Source organism: Equus przewalskii, chromosome 13 (assembly GCF_037783145.1).
Source record: "Equus przewalskii isolate Varuska chromosome 13, EquPr2, whole genome shotgun sequence".
NCBI lineage: Eukaryota > Metazoa > Chordata > Mammalia > Perissodactyla > Equidae > Equus > Equus przewalskii.
In genome coordinates this window covers 46,607,593-46,630,740 of record NC_091843.1, presented here as the reverse complement: position 1 = coordinate 46,630,740, position 23,148 = coordinate 46,607,593, and the positions used below count along the sequence as shown (strand labels likewise).

Below are 23,148 nucleotides of genomic sequence, written 5' to 3'. Positions count from 1 at the left end.
GGCTCTGAGTTAACATCTGTTGCCAATCTTCCTCGTGTTCCTTGAGAAAGATGGTCCCTGAGCTAACATCTGTGCCAATCTTCCTCCATTTTGTATATAGGAGGCCACCACAGCATGGCTTGATGAGTCGTCTGCCCTGGGGATCTGAACCCAGGAATCCCGGGCCTCCGAAGTGGAGCACGCAAATTTAATCACTACACCACTGGGCCAGCCCCTTGTTATAAGTTCTTAAACCATTCCAGTTTATTCTGCCCACATGTAATGAACACCATTATTAAAATGTAATTATGAGCATAAAATTATTGGGAGAAATATCAAGTATGCTTCTCCAAAATATTGCCTTTATTTTGTCACCAAAAGTAATTATGCTATTAAAGGAATTTATAGTTTTTTTAAGTATCAGTCACTTGGCTGAAGGAACTTATTAAGCTGTTATACTCCTCCCATAGCCTTTTAGTCATCAGAATTTTTGTGATAAAGGTTTTTTATTACTTTTGAAACTATAAATTGTGAAACATTGCACCTGGTGATTAGGCTGAATAAGAATTTATATCCAAGTTATAAATTCCTAAAAACATGTTTCATTACAATTACTAAGGCAGTCTTAGCTCTAGTAGACTAAATAGCCTCTTGAATTAAGCTTTGTTTACTTCTAAGGATTTTTTTTGTTGGTGCAGTTCAGTTTTAATGCATTCTCTTGAGAAGCAAAAGAAAACAGTTTCTGATATACATGCTACTGCAAAGCAGTAAACCAGCACTGCAACAATGATGTGACAAGCACATTTCTTTTCTAGAGAGATCTTTTTCTCCTATAAACTCCCCCTCCCCAAAGTACAGCTATAATTATTTCACAAAATGTAGTTTGCCATTTCTGAAGAGTCAAACTCCTTTTCGCCTTCACTAAAATCACAAATTCAGGCTGAATACCGAATGAAAATAAAACTTGAGAGGCCCGCTCTGTTTGTAGCTTGTTGTTTCTACTGAGGGTCGCCCCCAACCCACGCTCCGCCCTAGTGCTCCCGCTGAAGTGTACATGTTCTGTTTTAACAGATGGGCTGGCTGGCGGCTGCTGGGCTGTAAAACAGGAACGCAGAATCTGTACCGAGTGGTATTGAACTGCATGCTGGTAAAGTTCATGGGCATACACTGACCCAGACAGACCAGGCAGATCCAGACATGCTCACACACACATTCATGATACACCACACAGATCAGAGGTGTTCACCCGGGGAAAGTTCAAGGCTGTTTCCCCCTCCGTGTATTTCTACTTCATTCACCTATCAATCTTATACACACACGTACACACACAGACATGCACATCTACATATGTATGAATAGCCATATAGCTCAACGTTTTTATGTATTTTCAAAGATCAAAATATTCCCAAATTCTATACCTGTCTCTATCAAGTACTCTCAATAAGCTCTCAGTCACGTCAAATAAGAATCACAAGAAAATACTGTATTGAATTCTTTTTAGTCCACACATAATATAAATTACATGTATGCAACTGCCCTTAGAAAAGCCAGCTGCTTTTACCCCTTATCATTACGAGAGAAAAAAAAAATCATCCCAGACTGAGTCACAAACGAAGTGTCAGGTTTAACCTTGAATCCTGTTGTCAGTTCCTGTCACAACTTCATCACTTAAACACACAGGTGCTCAAACAAACACCAACCAACCAGCGTGGTGGTCCCTTGCACGGTCTAGTCTTGGATTCTCCCGGGGCTCCGGGCACTGGGACAGACAGTAGCTCTCCCCTGGTCCTAACGAAGTCCTTCAGACACACCTTGCAGGTGGATGTGGAGGTCCTGGCACCTCAGGAAGGATGCGGATTCAAGCGCTAATCGAAAGTAATTACTTGGCAAAGTTTAATATCCACGTCGTCAATTCCTTTCAAAGGAATAATCGCAAAGCACTGAAGCCCCTGTTACAGAACCTGGCTGGTCACTCAGGTTCTCTGATCCCTGAAGACCCACCCCGAATACGACGAGCGCTGGTTCAGGCCACAGGTCAGACAGGGACGCCGGGTTGTTGCTCCGCACCGGCTCCGGCGCGGGTTAATTTTTTAGGAACCCGTCTGCAAGCCATCTAGGAACTGTTGTCCCTACACCACTGGGCACGGAGGCCGCCCCCAGCGCGCGTGTCGCCGCCGCAGAGGGCGAGGGGACGCGTCTCCAGGCCCCAGCTAATGATGGCAATCACAACACGCCAAGTTCGCGCGAACGCAGAGCCGCGTCCCGGGCCGAGTTGCTACGCTTTGAAACAAGAAGTTCAGGAGCGGGGATACTGGCAAGGAGTAAATTCCGCCCAGCCCTGACCTCCCCACAGCGGCCACGCTCGGACCGACGGACCGAAGCGCGCCCGGACGCGTCCAGTCCCCCTGCTCGCTGAACTGCGCTTAGAGGAGTCGCTCGCCCTGCGCGCGGCCACTCACCCTCCTCGCCGAGTCCCGATCGCAATCCGACGCCCCTGCTGCGGGTCCTGAATCCCAAGTTGCCCCGAACCGGCGACTGCTCTCGCCTTAGCTGACCCGGGCACATTGGCTCGGGCAAGCACCTCAGAGGGAGCAGAAGCCCGGCGGCCGCCCAGGCTCAGCAGCCGCCCCGAGCGCTCTGACAATTCACCGACCTGCTCAGCGACTGAGGCAGATCGCCTGGCTGAGCCGACCGGGCTCCTGAGGGAGGCGGGGTCAGGCGGCGGGCCGGGCGGAGCCAGCCCCGGGACGGCCCTGCGGGGCGGGGCGCCCCTCAGCCCATGACTGGCGGAGACCGCAGCCAATCGCGGTCTCTCCAGGGCCCCGGGCGGCCGCGGGTGGTGCCGAGCACCCGGTTCCGCCCCGCCGCCGCTGTCCAATCGCCCGCGGCGGAGGGCTGGCTGGGAGAAGCGCCGGCGGCCGGCAAGTTGGCTGCGGTGGGGAACCCGGGCTGCGGGCGGGGGGTGTTGGGGCGGCTGCGGCGCGACCCCGGCGCTGCCGGAGGGAAGTGGCGGCCTGGACAAGCCCGTGAGTGAGAGAGGCCTGGGGCTGCCCAGAGCCCCCGGAGCCGCCGTGTGCCGTGGGCGAGAAGCCCAACAGCAGCGCCGGCCGAGAAGGGGTGGACAACGCCCACACCTGGCGCCCGCAGGAGGCGCGGAGCTGGGCGGCCCTACAGGAGCCCCCGCAGTCGGAAGAAACCGAGACCCAAAGAGGGTGAGTCCCGAGCCAGATCACCCAGCACCGGTGGAGGCCCGGGCCCGGAATTGGGAGCCCCGAGCTCTCCGGATAGGTTCTGATTGCGGTCTGGTGGTGATCCCCGAAAGAAACCTCGGACTCCGCACACCTCCGGAAAGTTCCTTGCACGCCCGCTCCTCCCCCCTGCTCTCTACACCCCCGGCAGCGGGGACCGTGCTTCCCGACCCCAGGCGCCCCGGGCACTTTCGCAGAGCCAGGGGGCGAGAGGGCGGCTCGGGCGCTCGACGACGCCGGAAACCGCCAGACCCTTCCTCCGGTCGGGCTGCCCTGCGGTGTGGCATCGCAGCAGTGGGAACTCCTGCTGCTGTCCTTTGGGTCCGCCAGAGAGGCCAGGACAGTCCATCTTCGCGGGCAGGAATGCCACAGAGCGAGCCAGTCTGTCCCCCTGCACGTTCTCGCCCCCTTCGCGTTCGGAAGCCCCTGGACCGAGCTCAGAGACCTGCGGAGCGGCGGGCGTGGGGGTAGCCTGAGCTCGCTGGGTCACTCGCGGCGGAGTAGCCCCGGAAGAAGGCTTTGTGGGCTCTGCCCTTCCCGGCGGCCGGGTCAGAGCTGCTCTTTTTGTCAGCGGATGAGCCCTTCGGCGGGTTTTAAACCCTTACCTTGGTTGCAGCGCACATACCTACGTAGCTGTGGGTGTAAAGAGCCAAAAAACCAAGAGCTGGGTGTCACTTTCCAGGCTGAGACCTAGAATGGTAGCAAGCCCTACATGGTAAGCTGTAGGTGCCTAGTGGCCTCTGTGTGCCTGAAACTGCACTTGCCGTAGGTAGGCACCCAACCCATGTTAGTAAAATGAAGGTATGCATGGCAGGAAAGGGGTCAAGCTTCCTGGTATCTGACACCTTTACCACTGACCCTTGTCTCCCTCAGATCCCAGATGTCCTAAAGGTTTTAGTCTCTCAGCGTGGGTAACTTCAGGATATCATATGTGACGGAGTATGAATCTTTGCAGGTGTTGTTTCAATGGCTGCCTGGCCCTCATGAGGGCCTGTATCTGTAGCTCCTCTCTCAAGAGTAAGTTCTGATGAGGGTCATTGGCAAGAAGGAAGGCAGATGGCCTGTGGCTTGAAAAGGAGTGAAATGGCCCCTCCAGCAGGGAAGGCTGCAGCTCTGAGGTGAGCTCTGGCCTGGACTGAGTTTCACATTTTATCTCCTCAGCTCCCTGTCTCAGTGGGGAAAGGTCATAAGGCAGGCTGTCAGAAGGGCAAGAAAATCACGATCTGGACAGTCCTTACTAGGCCCTGAAAAAGTGGTTAGTGATGCAGAAATTGTGCATATTTAACCCTTCCTCATCTAGTGAACCAAAAGACTGAGACAGGTGAGGGAGACCATTCCATTCAGTTCCAAGGGTTGCTTAGCAAGCTGCTGAGTGGCCTGGGAGAATGGCCTCTGCCCAGAAGGCATTAGATGTAGATCACATGAATGGAATGAATATACACCAGGTCTCTCCCCAGGTTAGGATCGGGGGACAAGGGGAAAAATATATTTCCTTGGATTCCGCCCCCCCCCCCACTCCTGGATATAACTAGACAAAAAGTTTGCCAACAGTGTTTATCATATTAACACCCTGTGAAGGTTTTTCACAGATGCTGATGATTATTTTAAAAGTCACCTTGGTAATAAGAGCCAAACACTGGCTGTTGACTGTATTTGCTGTAGTATTTATGTTAGATAATGAAAAAAGGAAATAGGAAATTTCTATTCATGAAATTAGAACTAAACAACTGACTTCCATGTCCCAATTTCCAAGGTTTTCCATTTGTTTGTTTCATGTGGACATGATCGCCCATGGGTTCTTGGTCAAGTAACTGGTCTCATTTTCTTTTACAGAATGGATGATGTGGAAGGGACAGAGCACATCTAGACTACATTCATATTTCCACACCATCTTCTCTTGTAATTGATATTTGACAAAAGCTTTCCTTGAACAAAGGCTTATTCCTTTGGTTGCCAGTCCCCCTTAGGATCTCTTCTTGAGTTTAGGCCATCTGCATATCCTACAAGGGAAAATGAGGTCTGTTACTTGTCCAAGAACTTATTGCAGTCCTGTCTGTATGAAACAAACACAAAACCAGGGAAATCTGTATGTGGAAGTCGTTTGTTTAGTTCTAACCTGTTCCACCAAAGGAAATTTCTGTCTTTCAAAGAGATAAGGAAGTTTGTGGAATGGCTTGGGAATGAGAAGATCGAGGTGGGACCATGGAAGCAGGGCTGATCCCTTTGTGAATGGTGAGCAAATTTGCCTTCAGGCACTGTTACCCATCTCTGACACTGAAACAATATTTGGGACCTTCTAAATTTCAATAGGGTGTGACTGATAGGAGCCATGGATTCTAATCTGAGCAGCTGGCATGGTGAGTGCCCCTGGCAGTCACTTAACCTCTGTTTACCCTTGCTTCCTTGGCCATAAAACAGCAGTGGCGGAATTGGTCCACTGTGTTTATCTGCTTAAGGGGGACACTGTGACAATGGTTACAAAGCACTGCAAATGCATGTCATTTATAGCAGTACTGACTGCCAAAAAGGAGAACAAAATGATGTTGAAATGGGAAAATAGTGTGGTCTGAACAATTCCTGTTTGCACTTGCAATTTCTATTCATTTTAATCTCATTGGATTATTGTCCTTTCATTCCATAAATGGAAATGAAGGAAAAGGGCCCTCACAGTCTTTATTATTTGATTACCAATGTTTCAGAAGCTTTGCTTAAGTGAGTGGTACTTTTCCCTCTTTCCCATTTTGACCACCTCTTTCAATATATATTCACTTTGAAAATTATTCAGAATTTGAACAGGTTGAGCTAAAGACCTTAGCAAACAAGTGCAATCAGAAGCAGCAGATTCTAATACCAGCTATGCCATGGGTACATTGTAAGACCTTGGGCAAGCCATTAACCTTCCCATACCTTAGTTTCCATCTGTGAAACTGCAGCAGTACTTCTAGTTAATTTCACAGAGCTAGGAGAGAGAACTAGTGATAATGTACTTTGAACTATTAATTGCTGTATAGACTACAAAATATCATGTAGGTGTTTTTGGCAAACTAAAGTATGATGTTAGTTTGTACATCACAACTAGGAGATATTTTTGTAGCAGAGAGATTACTCTGGCCCAATATCTGCAGCCACGGTGATACCACCCACAAAACAATGATATCTCACTGCATTTGAATGACGGTGCAACTGCCCCATATGAGAGTTATGTTGCCACAGGTTTAACTAAGTAAAAATGTGATAACAGAAGTAGGTGGGGAAGGGAAGCTTTTATTCCACAAAAACATGGCATTTCTTCGTCATACATGCTCCGGAAGAAAAACTGCATCAGACTTCTTAAAAATGCATGCCACTATGTAAAGACAAGTCTGATGAAAGACTAGAATGGTCTTGGAAAAATGGCCTGATATAAAACAAAACAGGGCCGGCCCTGTGGCTGAGTGGTTAAGTCCTCGTGCTCCGCTTCAGCAGCCCAGGGTTTGGGTCCTGGGCGCAGACATGGCACCACTCATTAGGCCATGTTGAGGTGGCGTCCCACATGCCACAACTAGAAGCACCCACAACTAAAATATACAACTATGTACTGGGGGGATTTGGGGAGAAAAAAGCAGAAAGAACAAAAAAAAAAGATTGGCAACAGTTGTTAGCTCAGGTGCCAATCTTTAAAAAATAAATAAATAAAACTAAAACAAACTGCTTCCTAATTTTGAGACCTTGCACAAGTTGCTTAGCTTCTCTGAGCCAGAAAGGTGAAGGGTGTAGGGATTAGGTTTGTCTCATTGGCTTGTTTTGAATTTGAAGCAAGAAGCTCTAAGTAACTCCTGGCACAGGGTTGGGTTCATAGTGGGCCCTCTGCCGGTAATAACCTCTAATATTTATTGAGGACTTACTATGTGCTGTGTGCTGTTCTAAGCCTTTTCATCTAATGACTCACTTGATCCTCATTACCACCCTAAGGTGTCACTGCGTTCTTTTTGTCTTCAGTTTCTATCTGTGTAGAAGGACTATTCTAGGAATAATATCCTGCTATGCACTAAAAGTCAAAAGCCTTTTTTTTTGAGGAAAATTAGCCCTGAGCTGACATTCGTGCCCAGCTTCCTCTGTTTTATACGTCAGACGCCTGCCACAGCATGGCTCGATGGGCCGTGCGTAGGTCTGCACACCAGCATCTGAACCGGCGAACCATGGACTGCTAAAGCAGAGCGTGCAAACTTAACTGCTATGCCACTGGGCTGGCCCCCAAAAGTCTCTTTTTATAGGTACTGGAGATTTCTAAGAAACTTTATTTTTCTATAGGAACCTCTTTCTTGAACATATTAAGAGAGAAAATAGCATTTTAAATATCATTGGTCTAAATGATACCCTTGCTTTCATGTGGAAGGGGCTAACCCAGCTTTTCCTGGTACCTAGGAAATCAGGCTGCTGTGAGCGCTTGGGAACACATGTATTACAAAAAGGCAAATGAGGGATTCAGTTTGGGACAAAAAGGACCATAGAAACAATCAGTGCTTCAAAACCCCAAACCACTTTCCAGGTCTCAGATTGTAAGCTCCTGGCAGAGTTGGGCTTCTAAATAGTGTGATCATTGTCTGGATTTTGGGTTTAATGGAAATTACTTCCCTTGAGGCAGCGATATGGGAACGATAACTGGCCAGCCAAAGAAAAAAATGGATTATCCCTTAGAAATGAATTGTACCTTTAGTTATGAATACCCCAAATTATGACATTTGCTTGTAAGTATGCCAGGGAAAAGTAGCCATGAGCTATAATACACACAATCGTTTATTACTCAAGAGAATTTAGGTGCTAATGTGGATGGTACTGCATCTGTGAAATTCTGAAACCCACAAAGGATTCCAAGATATAAAGCCAAATAAAACATAATACAGAGGGAAATGATTTTGATTATGTAACATTTATATATAGCATTTCATTTTACATTTTCAAATTGCTTTTCAGTCATTGGCTTATTCTTCAAAGCACACCTGGGGAATGCATCCATGCTGTTATCCTCTGTTCATAGCTGAGGCAACTGAAACTGAAAAGGTAAAGTGTTTTGTCCAAGAGCACAACAGTGACAGGGTGAGAAATCGTGCATCCATTCAATCACAAGTCTATTCACCACCTACTCTTGGCAAGGCCCGATGGTTTGTGGTACACAGAGGTATCTGCTATATACATGGCCTCTGCCTTGCAGCAACTTGCAGTCTGCTGGGGCAATAAGCACTCATATATTATATTTCCAGGAGTGCTCTAGACATCAAGGACCAGGGTTTAGAGGAGGAGAAGATGAGTCGCCTAGGATTCCTGGAGACAGTGGGATTTGAGGCCCTTGAGAGATGGGTAGAATTTGGGCAAACGGAGGCTGAGGGTGGTAGGAATGACACAGACACGAAGCTGGACAAATTTAAGGTGTATTGGAAAATGTTAGCCTACAGCAGGGCAGTTGTGGAAAAAGGGCTGGAGAGTGAATAGGAGCACATTTTCCAGGACACTGAATGCCCAGCTAAATGTATAGATTTTAGCTTGTGGGCAGTGGGGCTGGATTCATCTCTGACTTCTCCCATTTGCTCATTATTCTAACATGTACTGAGTGCTAATATATGCTTAGTCTCCAGGTGTTTTCTCATACATTGGCTTTTCTAACCTTCACAGCATTCTGATGAGATACGTATTATTATTATCACTCCTTAAATGGATGCTTAAACTAAAGCATTTAGAGATTCAGACTTGCTCACAATCATGTAGTTAATAATTGACAGATGTGGAATTTGAAAGGCCCGCTCTTGACTTCCTCATGGATACTTATGGGAAGAAGGAGTGCAGATTCTGGACAGTGTACTCAGGATGCCCATCTAATAATATGCCCCTTACCCTTGCTCAATGTCTTTCCAGAAATAAAAAGTAGATAGGAGGGAAACAAAAATAATTTCTTAACATGCAAGTTATGTTATGTCTAAAGTCATCTCCAGGCCAAAAAGACAAAGGATGTTTTTCCCAATTTTCTCTGCCCTACAATTAATAACAAATGCCTGCATTTCGAAAACTTTAGTCTTGTGAGTATCTTTAATACATTCTGATCTCAGCTTAGTTTTTCCACTAAACCAGAATCTCTCTCTGGAGTTAAGTCAATTTGGTCCTTAATCCCTTCCCCTTAGCATGCAACCTAACCCATTTATCTTAGCGCCCTATAAGATCTTCATCTCAGCTTTTGACCATCAAGAAATAGCTTTTTCTCTTGAGATACAGGCTACCAATTAGCATTTTACTGTTTAATCATCAGGACAAAATTCAAGTGAGAGAAGTGTTATTGTTAACCCAAAAATATTTAGAAAGGAAACAGATTGCTTATTTAAATCTTCCTATAAAGAAATAAAGAGACGCTCTAAAGGGGTGGGTGGATACTTTGGTGACATAAAAATTAAAACAGTGAAAATTTTAACGTCTGTTAAATAGGATGCTTCTCATTGATCTGGTTTTGTGGAAGAGTTTTGTTTTTTTTAAATGCCTGTCCATGATCAGTCAAAGAAGTCTTCCTTTAGAGCAAATATCTGCTATAAATGATAGACCAATGTTGACCTTCTGCATGAAGACAAATGGGAAACCACCACAATGGGGCATTTCAAAATCCTAAACCCAACACACAGCATTCTCCTTGTCTCTCAGCCCTCTAGTGCCTTGTTTGGCTTTGCCCAGATTGTATTTTATGACCCAAGTCATGAGGATTAGTGAGTAAATGGTTGAGTGTTTCTCTGTGCTTTTGTTTGTTTGTTTTTTAGGAAGTTGAAAGAAAGTAAAGTTAACATGTAAGGATGATTAAATTTCATCTAAGATCTTAAGGATCCTCTATGAAAGATATGGCAGACAAGCACTAGAACAGAGTATTGTACCTGATTTCTCCTCTCTCTTAAAATGTCATGACTTTTCCTTTCATTTCAAGGAGAGCAATGGGCTGGGACACAGTGGCCTGTGTTTCGCTGAGGAACATGATGAAACCAATTCATGATGTCTCAGCTTCTAGATCTGCAAAGCAGGGAGGCTTACCTTGAGATACAGAGAAAACAGGACTTTGAAAGACCCAGAGGAAATCATACAACTTATTGTAACCATTTAAATCTCTTTACAGAGGAAAAAGCTACAATGCATACTTCCGGGGATTTTCCACATTGATGGAAGAAAGTGTTCAGGATACCTAAGTGAATCCCATTGAAGGCATGTATTAGCATTAATTTCTCCTAACTATTGAAATGAAGCCTATGTGGATCTTTCTCCCCTTAAGATGTTCAACAAAATTGCTGAGACTCTCAGAGATTGTTGAGGTGGAAACATGCTGGAATTAACCTTATTTAAAAAACAATAACTATGCATAATAGATATTTCCCCGATCAATGAGCCTCCCTGCACAGAGGCTCTTTTCACAGGAACTTCTGAATTCTGATCGAGATCTAATGGGATATCACAGGTAGAAAAATGTCATATGAGAAGTTAAATGACATTTCAACTTGGTGTCTGCTGGAGGCCCGTTTAGGAGTCCCCAAGAAACCAGCATGTTAACTGACCAAAACCTGGGAGTCCCTCTGGGGAGGTTGTTGGTCTTGTCCTGACTCAAGGACCCAAGGTCATCCAGTTATAGCAACCCCAGTAAGCACCTCAAGGAACTCTTGGTAGCCTCCACAGTAAGCACTACAGTATTATCCACAGACATAAGTACTCAATAAATATTTGGTTGATAGAATTTAATTGTTATCAGGTCCTGTGCTTAATCAAAGCAGACAACTGCCCTTGGGAATAAAACTCAAACCCTCAGGAGCCCAAAGAGGAAAGAGCATGGTCAAGGTCAAGTGGCCCCAGAAAGGTCATGCTTGCTTAGGATTTATGGCTCAAATCAGTTATGGTGGGTGTGTAGGCACGAATTCTCATTCATAGTCACAGAAACCATTCAATTGTAAATGAACTGGAATATATAATTGGACCTGGCCCTTGAAACTTTTGTGGCCCTTTCAAAGTGAAATGGAAAACCATGTCTATTTTCTCACTCCCTTTTCCAACAAGCTGAAAATATAGTGCAAATGAGCCTTTAGTCGTGGGTCATCATCCTTACAAGACCTGTCTCTGGTTCCAAGGTTGGAGACTCTTCCTCTGCCTCCTCATTCTCACCTATTCCTAACTTGAGATAGGTCTCATTTTTACCATATATTCTTTCAGCCACATGGGGGAGATGAGAAGATGCTAAATATAGCCATGTAAAAACCATCTAACCATCTAGCAAACTAGAAAACAACTTCAGGCTTAATATCAACAGTGAGTATGTAGCGTCAGCTTAAAGGCTGTGTGAACATGCACAAATGTTTTCTAAGAATATTTTTCAGAAGAGTGTATTTATAGATATAATCTCTAATTGCGTTATGAATGATAAATGAGAAGGTTAACAAACTATATTTCAGGACTGTTTTATATGTTTATTTGCTGCCATCATTAGTTCTGTCTTTCTTTATGACTGCTGATTATGCCTGTTTATTAGTCTTGGTGGAAAGGGGGAATTGCTGTACTTTGGTGCTTGGAAAAGATCTTGTCAGATGATGATGAAGGTTGCAGGAAGGCTTGTTTCAGAGTTTGTTTGGGTATTTGTTTCATTTTAAAAGGCTGTGAGTAGGACTTCATACCTGTCTAATAAGCATCATGGAACATTTTTATGTTTGCTGAGTGCCTTGCAGTCCCTCATTAGTCTCCACAGCACCCCTTGGGGGTGGGTCAGTATTACTGCCTACAGTTTACATTTGAGAAAATCTGAGACACGAAGGGATTATGTGATTTGTACAAGGTCACCCAGCATTCAAACCTAGCTAATAAAAGATGACTGCAAAGCTCTTTCCAAATAAAAAGTGCTGTATAAATGTTAGGTAGTATCAATGGGCGTGATCCCAGGATGAGTAAAATACTCTCCAGGAGTAAAGTGCTCATACTTGCTCTGTAAGATTCTTTCTTTTTTTTAATTTTTAATTTTTTAAATTATTATTATTGTTTTTTTTTTGAGGAAGATTAGCACAGAGCTAACTTCTGCCAATCCTCCTCTTTTTGCTGAGGAAGGCTGGCCCTGAGCTAACATCCATGCCCATCTTCCTCTACTTTATACGTGGGACTCCTACCACAGCATGGCTTGATGAGCGGTGCCATGTTCGCACCTGGGATCTGAACTGGGGAACCCCAGGCCGCCGAAGCAGAACGTGTGCACTTAACCGCTGTGCCACCAGCCGGCCCCTGTAAGATTCTTTCTAACCTCAGGGCAACTTTTGAAATAGGAATTGTTGAACCTGGCTATGCATCAGAAACATCTTTACAGCTTTTAGTACACGTGAGCACCTGGGCCCCTACCCAAGCTACCAAATCATAATCTGGGAGGTGGGACCCAGATAATGAAAAAGCTCCATTGAGGATTCTGATGCTCAGCCAGGGTTGAGAACCACCACTCTAGACTAGAATAATAGCCTCAGTCAAGTCAAGAGCAACAAGACACTGTGAAGTCAATTCAGAAGAAAAAGTCTGGCATCTTCCAGGCCTCTGTCCACCCAGTTCACAACTCTTATTAGCAAACGAACTGCCGCCATGAAATAATCAACTGTAGTATCCATCTGTGGAATTCTAGGAAATAGTGCAGAGATTAAAGTTTATTTAAGAACCATAAGTGTTTGAATGTTATAATTTACTGGGTAAATTTACTGAATCCACTCTAATGTTTTTATTTTTAGTACCTTGTATGGTAATCAACACAGTAAGAACCTATAATATCTGCCCATTCATACATCTGTCAAACATTTATTGAATGCTTGTTATGTGGAGATTAAAGAGTGAAAATAATGGGCTTTGTTCACAAGGAGTTTATAATCAAGTGATAAACAGACACAGGCCAAACAAACAAACAACAAAAACCCTATAGTACTAAGCCACACATATTAAATGATAATCTAAGTGTATATGAGGCATTATTCATAATTGCTAAAAGGTTGAAACAACCCAAATGTCCATCAACTGATAAATGGATAAATAAAATATGGTATATCTATACAGTGGACTATTATTTAGCAATAAATGAAGTACTGATACATGCTACAACACGGATGGGCTTTGAAAAAATTATGCTAAGTGAAAGAAGCCAGTCACAAAGAACCACATACTGTATGATTCCGTTTATATGAAATGTCCTGAATAGGCAAATGTATAGAGATAGTTTAGTGGTTATCTAGGGCTGGGAGGTGGGGAGGCAGTGATGGTGAGGGACTGTTAATCAGTATAGGGTTTGTTCTTGAGGTGATTAAAATGTTCTAAAATTGTGATGGTTGTGCAACTCTGTGACTATTCTAAAAAAAATTATTATACACTTTAAATGGGTGAATTGTATGGTATGTGAATTATATCTCAACGAAATATATATACATGACGCTATATGAACTTGGAGGAAAGAATGATTAACTAATTTGAACTGTAAGAAAGTGGTGGAAAATTTCCTGGAGGAAATGGCATTTGAGCTGAATCAAAAAGGGTGACTTTTGTAAGGAGGGAAGGCATGCTCAATGATAGAGTCAAAGTGATGGTGCTTTCATGTAAGGGCAAGTTATCTAGAATAGATGGAGTTTAGGATACATGAAGGGTACAGTACTAGGGGCTAGATGCAGGGTTTTTACTGCCATGCTAAGTTCTGTAGTTTGGTTTTCGTTTTTGTAGACAATGGAAAGCCATGATGGGTTTGCGAGTGGTCTGATCAGGCCTGTGATTTGTAAGCATAATTGGAGGTGGTGATGAGGTAGATGGGAGATGAGTTGGGAGAGCAGTGAGCAGAGGAGACCAGTTAGGAGGCCAGGCTATTGCAATGTGTAGGCAAGAGATGATGAAGCCCTCAACTATGACTACAGCACTGAGCAGTGGAATGAGACAAATTTGAGAAAACGTTTAAGTAGAATCATAAAACTTGGTGACATTGGGGAGTAGGTGAGAGGGCACAGGATATATACAACACAGTATTTTAGACCACAGAAGGGCTATGGTCCTTTTTTGTAATTTAGAATCATAATATAAAAACTATTGTTGAAATAACACCAAGCAGCCAAATTGTAGCTCTTTAACACCTTGCCAAAAAGGGTTTGATTACAGACTCTTACATTTCTTAACAGAGGAATGTAGATTGTGAATAAAAGGTGGATTGAAAAGAGAAATGCTATCCCATCATTTTGTGACTTCTTTGGAATCAGACCTTCCCTTCTTGGAGATGAAGCAGTTATTTATCGCCTGTTTGAATGACTAAGTATTTACCTCTTGCTCAGATAGCTTCCCTAGAAACACTTCCTTTGGTGTGAGCAACTTGGATTTACTGCCAGGGCAACACCTCCCATCCAGCACCCACACTGCCTCCTGGCTTGGTCCTCACCAGCAGGTGTTCATAAGCACCACTTTGTTTTGCTTCTAATAAGAGCACAGTCTCTGACAAGAACAGGCTGAATGTACCACACATTATAACTGTCACTGACGTGTTCTTGCAGGGAAGATCTGAAACCATGGGAGTCTTAAGGATCAGGAAGACAGAGACTGCCTTTTCTCTTAATCATGCAAGGCCACACCTAGGTTTTCCATAAGAAGGAGGGGCAGCCAGATCCTGAGCAAGGTCAAAATAGAATTAGTCTCTCCTACTGCCTGGGGATCTGTTATGGCCTCCTTTGTGGGCTTTGGAAAGTGTGGCAATGACACTGCCGGCTGCTAGCAGAGTCTAGGAACAGTGTCCCTGACAAGTGCATTACATGAGTTTAACCAAGCAGGGAACACCATTTAGTAAACCACTTGCTGTGATGTGACTGTTATCTGTGCATGTCAGTGAACAATGACTACAATAAACCATGTTCAATCACAGTTGTTAGCAGAGCTAATTATAGCAGTCTCAGGTGGGAGGAATCCCAGCAGACACCTGAGGGACTTCCATAACAAGTCCAAACATTGTCTTTGCAGGTAAGCAGTGGAAATAGGTCCCTTGGGGACTTTTAAACAATAGTTCTCTGCAACTCTGAACATGGATCCATCTTCACTCCACAGTTGGTGAGGGATCATGTTTGAAAGAGGACCACTAAATGAAGGAGGAAATAGATGCTTAAAGCCAATAGGGTAAATGTTCTGGATTAAAGGAGAGCAGAACTGGGTATTACTCCTTGGGCTGTCTTTGACTCACTGCATGACCTGATGGAGGTCGCTTCCTCTTTCTGGGCCTCACTGTTCTCTGGTCTCAAGGGTAATAATACCGGCCCTATTTATATCACAGGATTGCTGAAAGAATATAATAAAATATATATATTTTAAAAATAAAAGTTGGGGAAAAATAGAAAATGCTGTGTAACTCTAGGTAATGTAACCGTTATTCCCCTTCTCTTGTTCCACATTTTACTTATAAATGACGAGAGGGAGCAAGAAAAAAATCTGTGCTGTTGTAGAATTTCAAACTCCATTCTCTGATGCCTCTGAGTGGTTCTGTGGTTTGCTTATCTTCAAATTTGCCTCCCTCTCCCCAGAGTGCCAATTCTAGTGTAAAATCATCTCCAATTTGAGGGGTGGAGGAGGCCCTAGGAATCTGAAGAGGCCAAGGCCCTGCATCCATCTAGTCTCATATCTTCACATCACCTGTTGCAGCCCAAGTCCTGAAGGACACCTCTCTCTCCTCTCTAGGATACCTGATTTGGGAAGAGTCAGCTCTGAATGAGTCCCACAGTCAAATTGAGACTGCAGGACACATCCAAGACAGAACTGAAAAGAATTTGTAATGTGCACTGAATATGTCTTAGTCTGGGTCTCTAACTACATTCTTGTTCCTGCTGAAAATCACTGCACACTTCTCAGCAAGCAAGGCACGTCTGCTTATCTGATGATGCTGTCAGTGAGAGAAAGGATTGTATGATGGATTTGGAAATCAGGGAGGAAAAAGAAGATTTCTTTCCAAGGGTTGAAGATTTATCTTTTCCAAGTATGCAAAACCAGTCAGAGCATTAAAAAATATCAATGAAAAGTGATCATGTTTTGTGAGCAGGAGGAACCATTCTTGTTTTCAAAATAATAAGGAAGATTTATAAGGATCCCAAATCCATGGTTTAAAAAAAAATGATTTGACCATAGGATGGCAGAGGGACTATCAAACTCTTAACTGCCCCCTTATGGTGAGGCAACATCTCCACTTAAATGAATGCCTTACATCGAATGTTTAAATTTCCCCCCTTCTCTTTTCTCTTCCCTATCATTTAGCTTTTTTCAATGTTCAGCAAAAATAAAAAGTCTAAGTAGGCAATTGCACATAATTGTAGGCTCTGCACCATTGGCAAAGTGATGCTTCTTCCTAAGTATTTGTAATCATCTGTTCCACCCTTTTTTCCTCCTCCTGGAAAATTTACTGAGAATGACAGCAGTGTCCTTTATTTCTCTTGAAGGCATCTTTTGGCCTCACTTTGTGTACAAGTTATAAAACATATCAAGAATACAATATTGTATTATCCATGTAGTCACACATATAAAAATAGAAAACACCACTTTAAATGAATAGAGCAAAAGGCGGAATATCTAAATTATGTTTTATCTATTAAAGTTACATGGTATGGTAAAGACTTTTAAAAATTACTATTGTAACTCAAAGGCCTTGATCAACCTGGATGTATTGGCCTGCACCTGCCAGCTAGGAGGTTGTTTTGTGCTGTTAGGTGAGAACTCAGTGGCATCCTTTGCCCTCTCAACGTTTTCTTTCTTACTGGCTTGGAGAAATGTGACATTGCTAAAAACTAACTTGAAAATGCTTCACAGAGCAGGATCCTTGCCAAATTCAGGAATCTTGCTAGTTTGCAAGGCGAGAGCCGTCATGCAGAACAAAAGGCTGATACTAGAAGTCAGGAATCACAATGGGAATAAATCCCACAATATGTGGTTTCTGAATGTGTTAATCTCCTCTGACCTTAAAAGAGTGATGCTGGCCTTACTTTGACGATAACTTTACAAAGAAAATGTAGGGGAGGTGGAGTTAAATCCTAAAACTTAGCTCCTCTTGGAATTCTTTCCCAACTTCTAACACCTTTTTATTACCCAAATTATGAGTAGATGCCCATTTTCTCTTCTGAGCATTACATTCCTAACAAAGAACATATGACACAACACCTCCCTTGCCTGGAAAAGAAATAAGGAATTTTCCCAGCTGATAGTTAACCTAGTCCAGTGATGCAATTGTACATTTGACTCCAGTTTTTAAGGCAGTGTTTTCTATGGTTGGTTGGTTGGTTTCCCTCTCTCCTGCCTTAGTGGGCAGGGAGTGGGTTGACCTTTTCAGGAATACTTGGGGATCTTGCTGGGATCTTCTTACACAATGCAATTCTGCAGTAGGGTCGTCAGGGTTTCTCAGGGGAGTTGGGTCATATTTATACATTGTGAGTAGAACAATGAGGTCATAGGCTTAACTTACCTTTAACTTACATCCTGTCTACTTCTTGGTGTTTCTGAATCATTAAGAAAAATTCCAATATTAGGCCTACCCTGTTTATGAGGGTAGAAAGCTTTCCATCAGGAATAGTTCAAACATAACATTTTGGCATGAGGAAGGGACAGCTTTGACACTCAGTGTGGGCCTGTGGCTGGATTCTTCTTATTGTGTCTAATCTACTGGCTGGCACTGCCTCTATGAGCTGTTCTTCTCCATCTTTTGTATGATTCTAATATTTGCCTTTTCCTGAAGTTTTATGACCTTCCAGTCTTTAGAGTTCAGAAGTACTTTGGCTTTTGTAGTCATTCTTTTTGAATGAGAAGGTAAAGTGCAAAACATCAGTGCCTAAATTCAAGACTGGGCAGATGAGGCCATTCTCTGTTGACTGTGCCTCAACAGTCAACATGGATTTCTCTGTCAGTGGAGAGAGATAAGATCTGTGTCAGGTGCAGAATTTTGGGTCACAATATTGAAGTATTCTGGTCTATGTGGTGAATAAGAGCCCTGGGTCTAGTGTGTGTCTGTGGACTAGGATGGGTTGCCATGGTTTACGCTTGAGTGTCAGGGTCACTCTGGAAACCCCTAAAGTCTGCTGCCCAGCTCTTTTGAGATTGTCTGAAGTTTATGGTACTTCTCCATCACGGTTTGCCATTTTTAGGTGTTAAGATAATCAGTGAATCAGGTCATCAACTCTTCTCTCTGATGCTTTTCCTTAGAGGGTCAAATGAGATATGTTTGAAAACTTCCTGAAAGATGGATACTCTCCCCACCAGAATTGTTCTCAATAAGGTCAAGTTACCATTTGTATTAGTTTCCTATTGCTGCTGTCACAAATTACCACAAACTTGGTGGCTTAAAACAACACAAGTGTTTTTTCTTAACAGTTCTGTAGGCTAGAAGTCTGAAATCAGTTTCACTGGGATAAAGTCAAGATATTGGCAGAGTTTGTTCCTTCTGAAGGCTCTAGAAGAGAATCTGTTCCTTTGCCTTTTCTAGCTTCTGGAGGCCATTTGCATTCCTTGGCTCATGACCCCTTTCTTGTATCTCTCCAACCTCTTGCTTCCATTGTCATATCTCTGGCTTCCTCTTCTGTGGTCAAATCTCCCTCTGTCTCCCTCTTAAAAGGACAATTTTTGTTACATTTAGTACCTGCCTGGATAATCCAAGATAATTTCTCCATCTCCAGATCTTTAACTTAATCGGATCTGCAAAGTCTGTTTTGCATATAAGGTAACATTTCTAGGTTCCAGGGATTAGGACCTGGATATCTTTGGGCGCTGTATTATTCAGCCTACCACAGCACTGATTTTCTAATTTTCAAATCCACTGTCTTCTTTTCAGTCCTCATCCTAGTTCTTTAGACATTTGATACTGTCAACTACTGTGGGAAGAACTCCTCCTCTGACTTTCAAGATACGGCTATTTTCCATTGATGTGTTATTTTTGTTGTGCGTCTCTCCCTCTAGAATGCAAGCCCCTGAGTAGGAACCTTGGCTATCTTGTTGACTGCTCTATCCCCACTGCGTAGAATAGTGCCTGGTGCTATCACATAATGAAAGGCATCAAATAGTATAAATTGGATGAACTTTTCTCACTCCTAGTTCTGTCACCTCTCATTCTCATTTTCCTTCACTGGCCCTTGCTCTACCCATGAGGTCAAATTTGGTATTCCCTAGGGCTTAGTTCTAGCCTACTTTTCTCCTCAATGCCAGATGTTGTAGTTCCAAACATTTTCTGGGGGATCTCAAATCTGCACCTCAAGCCCAGACCTCTGATTTGAACTTCCAACTTTAATCTTTACGTGGATGTCCCACAAGCACGGCAAATTCCCCACGTCCCATCTTTCTCATCCATCAAACACAACCAAAAACTAACCTCCCCTTCCTCTTATGCTATGTCCCAGGGAATAGTAAGTACCAGGATTTACCCAATAGCCAAAGCAAGAAGACTGGGAGTCATCCCAGACTCCATGCTTTCTCTCTACTCACTCTTACCCCAACTCCTCCAGTCAATCATGAAGTTTTGTCAACCTTACTCCCAAATGTCTCCTGATATCTCTTTCTAACTCCCATTGCCCTGGTTCAAGTCCTCATTACTCCCATGAGTAAGAAATGAATGAAGTTACCAAACTCTTCCTCTTGACTTCTCTTGCATATGATAGAATGACATGCTCTTAAACTTTCTGGATGTGTACCAGAACTACTGATCATTGCTAGCCATGCTTTCAGTCTCTGCTCAGTGGGCAGTGACTATGGTTCGCATATCACATGATCTTGGTCCCCATAGCTGATTGGGCCAGGGATAGGTGCCTGACCCAACGGTGGCTCATTCTGTGGGTCTGATCAGCCAACGTATGACTTGGGTCGCTGGTTGTAAACTTGTGTTTAAATTATCTATAAATTTGAGTAAAATTATTCTTTTGGGATTTCAGAATAGAGAAGCTGAGAGACTCAGACAACTGTATTACTGAACATAAAGGTCAGCAGAAATGATAGGCATGAGCAAGCTACAGTTTTGAGAAAGCAGATACTGTGAGTAAGCAGGGTTGCTGGTGGACCAGGAGAGAACAGGGAAAGAAAGAAGCTTGAGGCCCTATGAAAAGGGTGCTGCCTCAGTTTCTGTGGTTCTTTAAGACTACTCCCTGAGGCCTGGCCCTACTATGAGTCCTATTGTCAGATTTCCATGAGTTGCTGCATTATTATAAACAAACAAATCAACCCTAGTGTGAGTGAACCCCTGCTTCCTGCAATAAACTGGCCAAAGAGTTCTGTGTTCCAGTAAGCCCTTTTAATGTTATGATGAGACATCTGGAAGAAAGCAGCACTGTAACTGCTCTAAGAACAGCAATATGCAGTCCCAAACTCAATGTTTATTCCACTCGTTTTTAAATCACTAGCTTAGGAAAAAAAAGAGAAGCTTATAGCACTATTTCCTTTTGGGGTGGGAGAATATTATGATGAGCTGCTTGTGTCAAAATTCGTCTTTTTATATAAACAAACTGATCCCTGAAAACATAATTTCAGAAAGGAAGAGAATGAAGATGACTACAATAAGTGACATAACATTGTCTGATACTTTTCAACAGTGGGATAATCACTACCTTTTAGATGCTATATTTCTCAATATCTGCCTTTCGATTTGCCAGCTGGTAGACCAGAGGGATTGCTGAAGGTCTCCAGGTTCTTAGTCACATGACTACATTCCTCTCTCAAATCAGTAAATTTATTGAAGATTTATAGGTAAAAACAACAGTAGGCACATATAATCAATACTTTGGACTACAATCAGAAAGCATCTTTATTTATGTCTCTCACTATCCCTATAAAATGTGTTCAATGGGAAACTTCTTACTCTGTTTTGGATAAAAAAACACAACAAACAGGCAGTGTCAGGACTGTTTTGAGCATTCTCAGGCAACTGAAAGTCCCATGGTCACTTTAAATTGCATTTAGTCTGTCTGTTCCTATGTCACAATTGAAACTTAGAACTTGGTTTAAAGTTATCATACTTGTAGCCCAATGAGAAGCCATATGCCAATGGAAAACTGTGGAAAGGGAAGGTCTTTCTTTCCTTGCTCCTGCCAGCTTCTGATTCATCTGGGGTTGGGATGGGAGAAGGCAAGAGAAGTGAGGGACAGGAGTGCTGTCACTTGAATGGTGAAGTTGTGAAATGGCCTCCAGCTTTCTGGGCCTGGTAAACATTTAGAGCTGACCACATTTCAGAGGCTTTTGTAGGTTCTTGGGGGTACTGTGCTCACAGCTGGTGGTGTCTCACCTGCAGTTCCCTTGATTCAGGCAAACATGCTCTCCATTTGAGCAGCCACTCGCTTCCTCAGCCTCTAGGAACCCAGTGTTCTCCCTTGGCTTCTCCTGAGGCCTGCCTGCACCTAAGCCTCCCCCGAGCCATCCCGCTTTCGTGTTTAGCCCACATCTGGATCAAAAGAAACACGCACGTGTTCTCTCCCTGGATGAACTCAGAGCAACAGCAGCTGCCCTTCACTCTACAGCAGAATTGGCTTGCTAGCCCATCTCTCATGTGATTTCCCAGAAGGGAGTTCAGCCATTGCGTTCTTCCTACTCAGGGACACACATTAGGCTTTTTGTTGAGTCCCACTTATGTCCCTTTCTCTTGACATCAGGTGACCCCAACTGGTTACTTTGGTGGGAAGTGAGAGCACACATTTCATTTTAAAACATCCTCCAAATATCCTCTTTCCCCAATCTCCATCAATCCTTCTGTCATCTAGTATTCCTTTGGAGTGTAACACCTATTGTTTCTTGGTGCGTCACCCAACACTTTAATTTTAATGCCCGGAAGTATCTTATGGAGTTTTGTTTACTTGTTTGGAATTCTAATGTCAGAAATTTGTCATTTCGTTGAAGTCCCTGTACTTCCTATACACCTATAACCACATGGTTATACTCAGGCAAGAAGTGCTCCTAAAGAACAAACCTCCTGGGTCTCGCCAGCCCACAGATTCTCCCCCTCTCAGCTCAGCAGACCCTGAAACTCTTTGAACTTTTCCAAGTGGTGGCCCAGGAGAAGGATCAGCAACACTAGGACACAGGGGCCACACAGCTGTCACTCTGCCTGGAGAAGGGAAGAAGGAACCAGGATGCTCAGACACTCAAGTGGGCCATCTTGTCTACGGCCCCCTGTACCCTGGGTGTATTTATATTTAATACATTCTCATTCTCAATCCCCCTCCATTGCTTCTATTCAACCTTCAAAACCTAGTTTAAGTCTAATTTTCTGTGAAGCCTTCTTGCTACTTTCCCCATCTGGCTGCTGTACCATTTTATACATGTCTCCGTTCCAGCCCTTGCTGCACTATGTTGTAGTGCTTTACCAACTTGCCTCTCCTTGCTCCCTAAAAGACACTGTCTAAGACAAGGACTGTGCCTTATTCATTTTTGAACACCCACCACCTGCCATTGTGCTTCACTGTTGTAGGGACGTCTGTTAAATTTCTATTGCTGTGTAACAAATTACTACAAACTTAACAGCTTGAAACAATGCACATTGATTATCTCAGTTTCTGTAGATCAGAAGTCTAGGCATGGTGTGGCTAGATTCTCTGATCAGAATCTCACTGAGCTGAAATCAAGGTGTTAGCCAGGGCTGTGGTTCTCATCTGGGGCTCAGGATCCTCTCCAAGCTCACTGATTATTGCCAGGATTCATTTCTTGAAGCTGTAGGACTGGTGTCCCCATTTTCCTGTTAGCTGTTGGCCAAGATCTACTCTCAGCTTCAAGAAGCTGCCCACAGCTTCTTGCCGTGTGGCCCCCTAGGCAGTTCACAGCATTGATGTTTGCTTCCCTGTAGGCTAGCTGGAGGATGTCTCTCTGATTTCCTCTTCTGCAACTAGCCAGAGAGAACTCTCTGCTTTTAAAGAGCTCATCTGATTAGATCAGGCCCACCCAGGATAATCTTCCTTTTGCC

The 23,148-nt window shown here is 43.7% G+C and overlaps 2 protein-coding genes across 2 annotated transcripts in view; one reads left to right on the top strand and one right to left on the bottom strand.

The window, feature by feature from the left end:
- MARCHF3 (membrane associated ring-CH-type finger 3) overlaps positions 1-2,699 on the bottom strand; it is a 136,367-nt gene extending 133,668 nt beyond the window's left edge. Inside the window, exon 1 of the mRNA XM_008529948.2 lies at positions 2,439-2,699. The gene's annotated coding sequence lies outside the window, so the exon portion shown is untranslated. The remainder of the gene's footprint in view (positions 1-2,438) is intronic.
- LOC139075211 (WAS/WASL-interacting protein family member 1-like) lies at positions 1,830-13,281 on the top strand. Its single transcript, XM_070569996.1, has 5 exons — positions 1,830-2,013; positions 2,530-2,692; positions 2,798-3,942; positions 8,181-8,267; positions 10,348-13,281. The coding sequence occupies exons 1-3, from the start codon at positions 1,830-1,832 to the stop codon at positions 3,696-3,698; spliced, it is 1,248 nt and encodes a 415-aa protein (XP_070426097.1). The 3' UTR covers positions 3,699-3,942; positions 8,181-8,267; positions 10,348-13,281.
- Positions 13,282-23,148: the final 9,867 nt, after the last annotated feature.

Coding starts and splice junctions, on each gene's coding strand:
- LOC139075211 (XM_070569996.1), top strand. CDS start 1,830: ATGCGGATTCAAGCGCTAATCGAAAGTAATTACTTGGCAAAGTTTAAT. Junction 2,014..2,529: donor AGCGCTGGTTCAGGCCACAG/GTCAGACAGGGA, acceptor CTCTCGCCTTAG/CTGACCCGGGCACATTGGCT. Junction 2,693..2,797: donor GGGCTCCTGAGGGAGGCGGG/GTCAGGCGGCGG, acceptor CGGTCTCTCCAG/GGCCCCGGGCGGCCGCGGGT.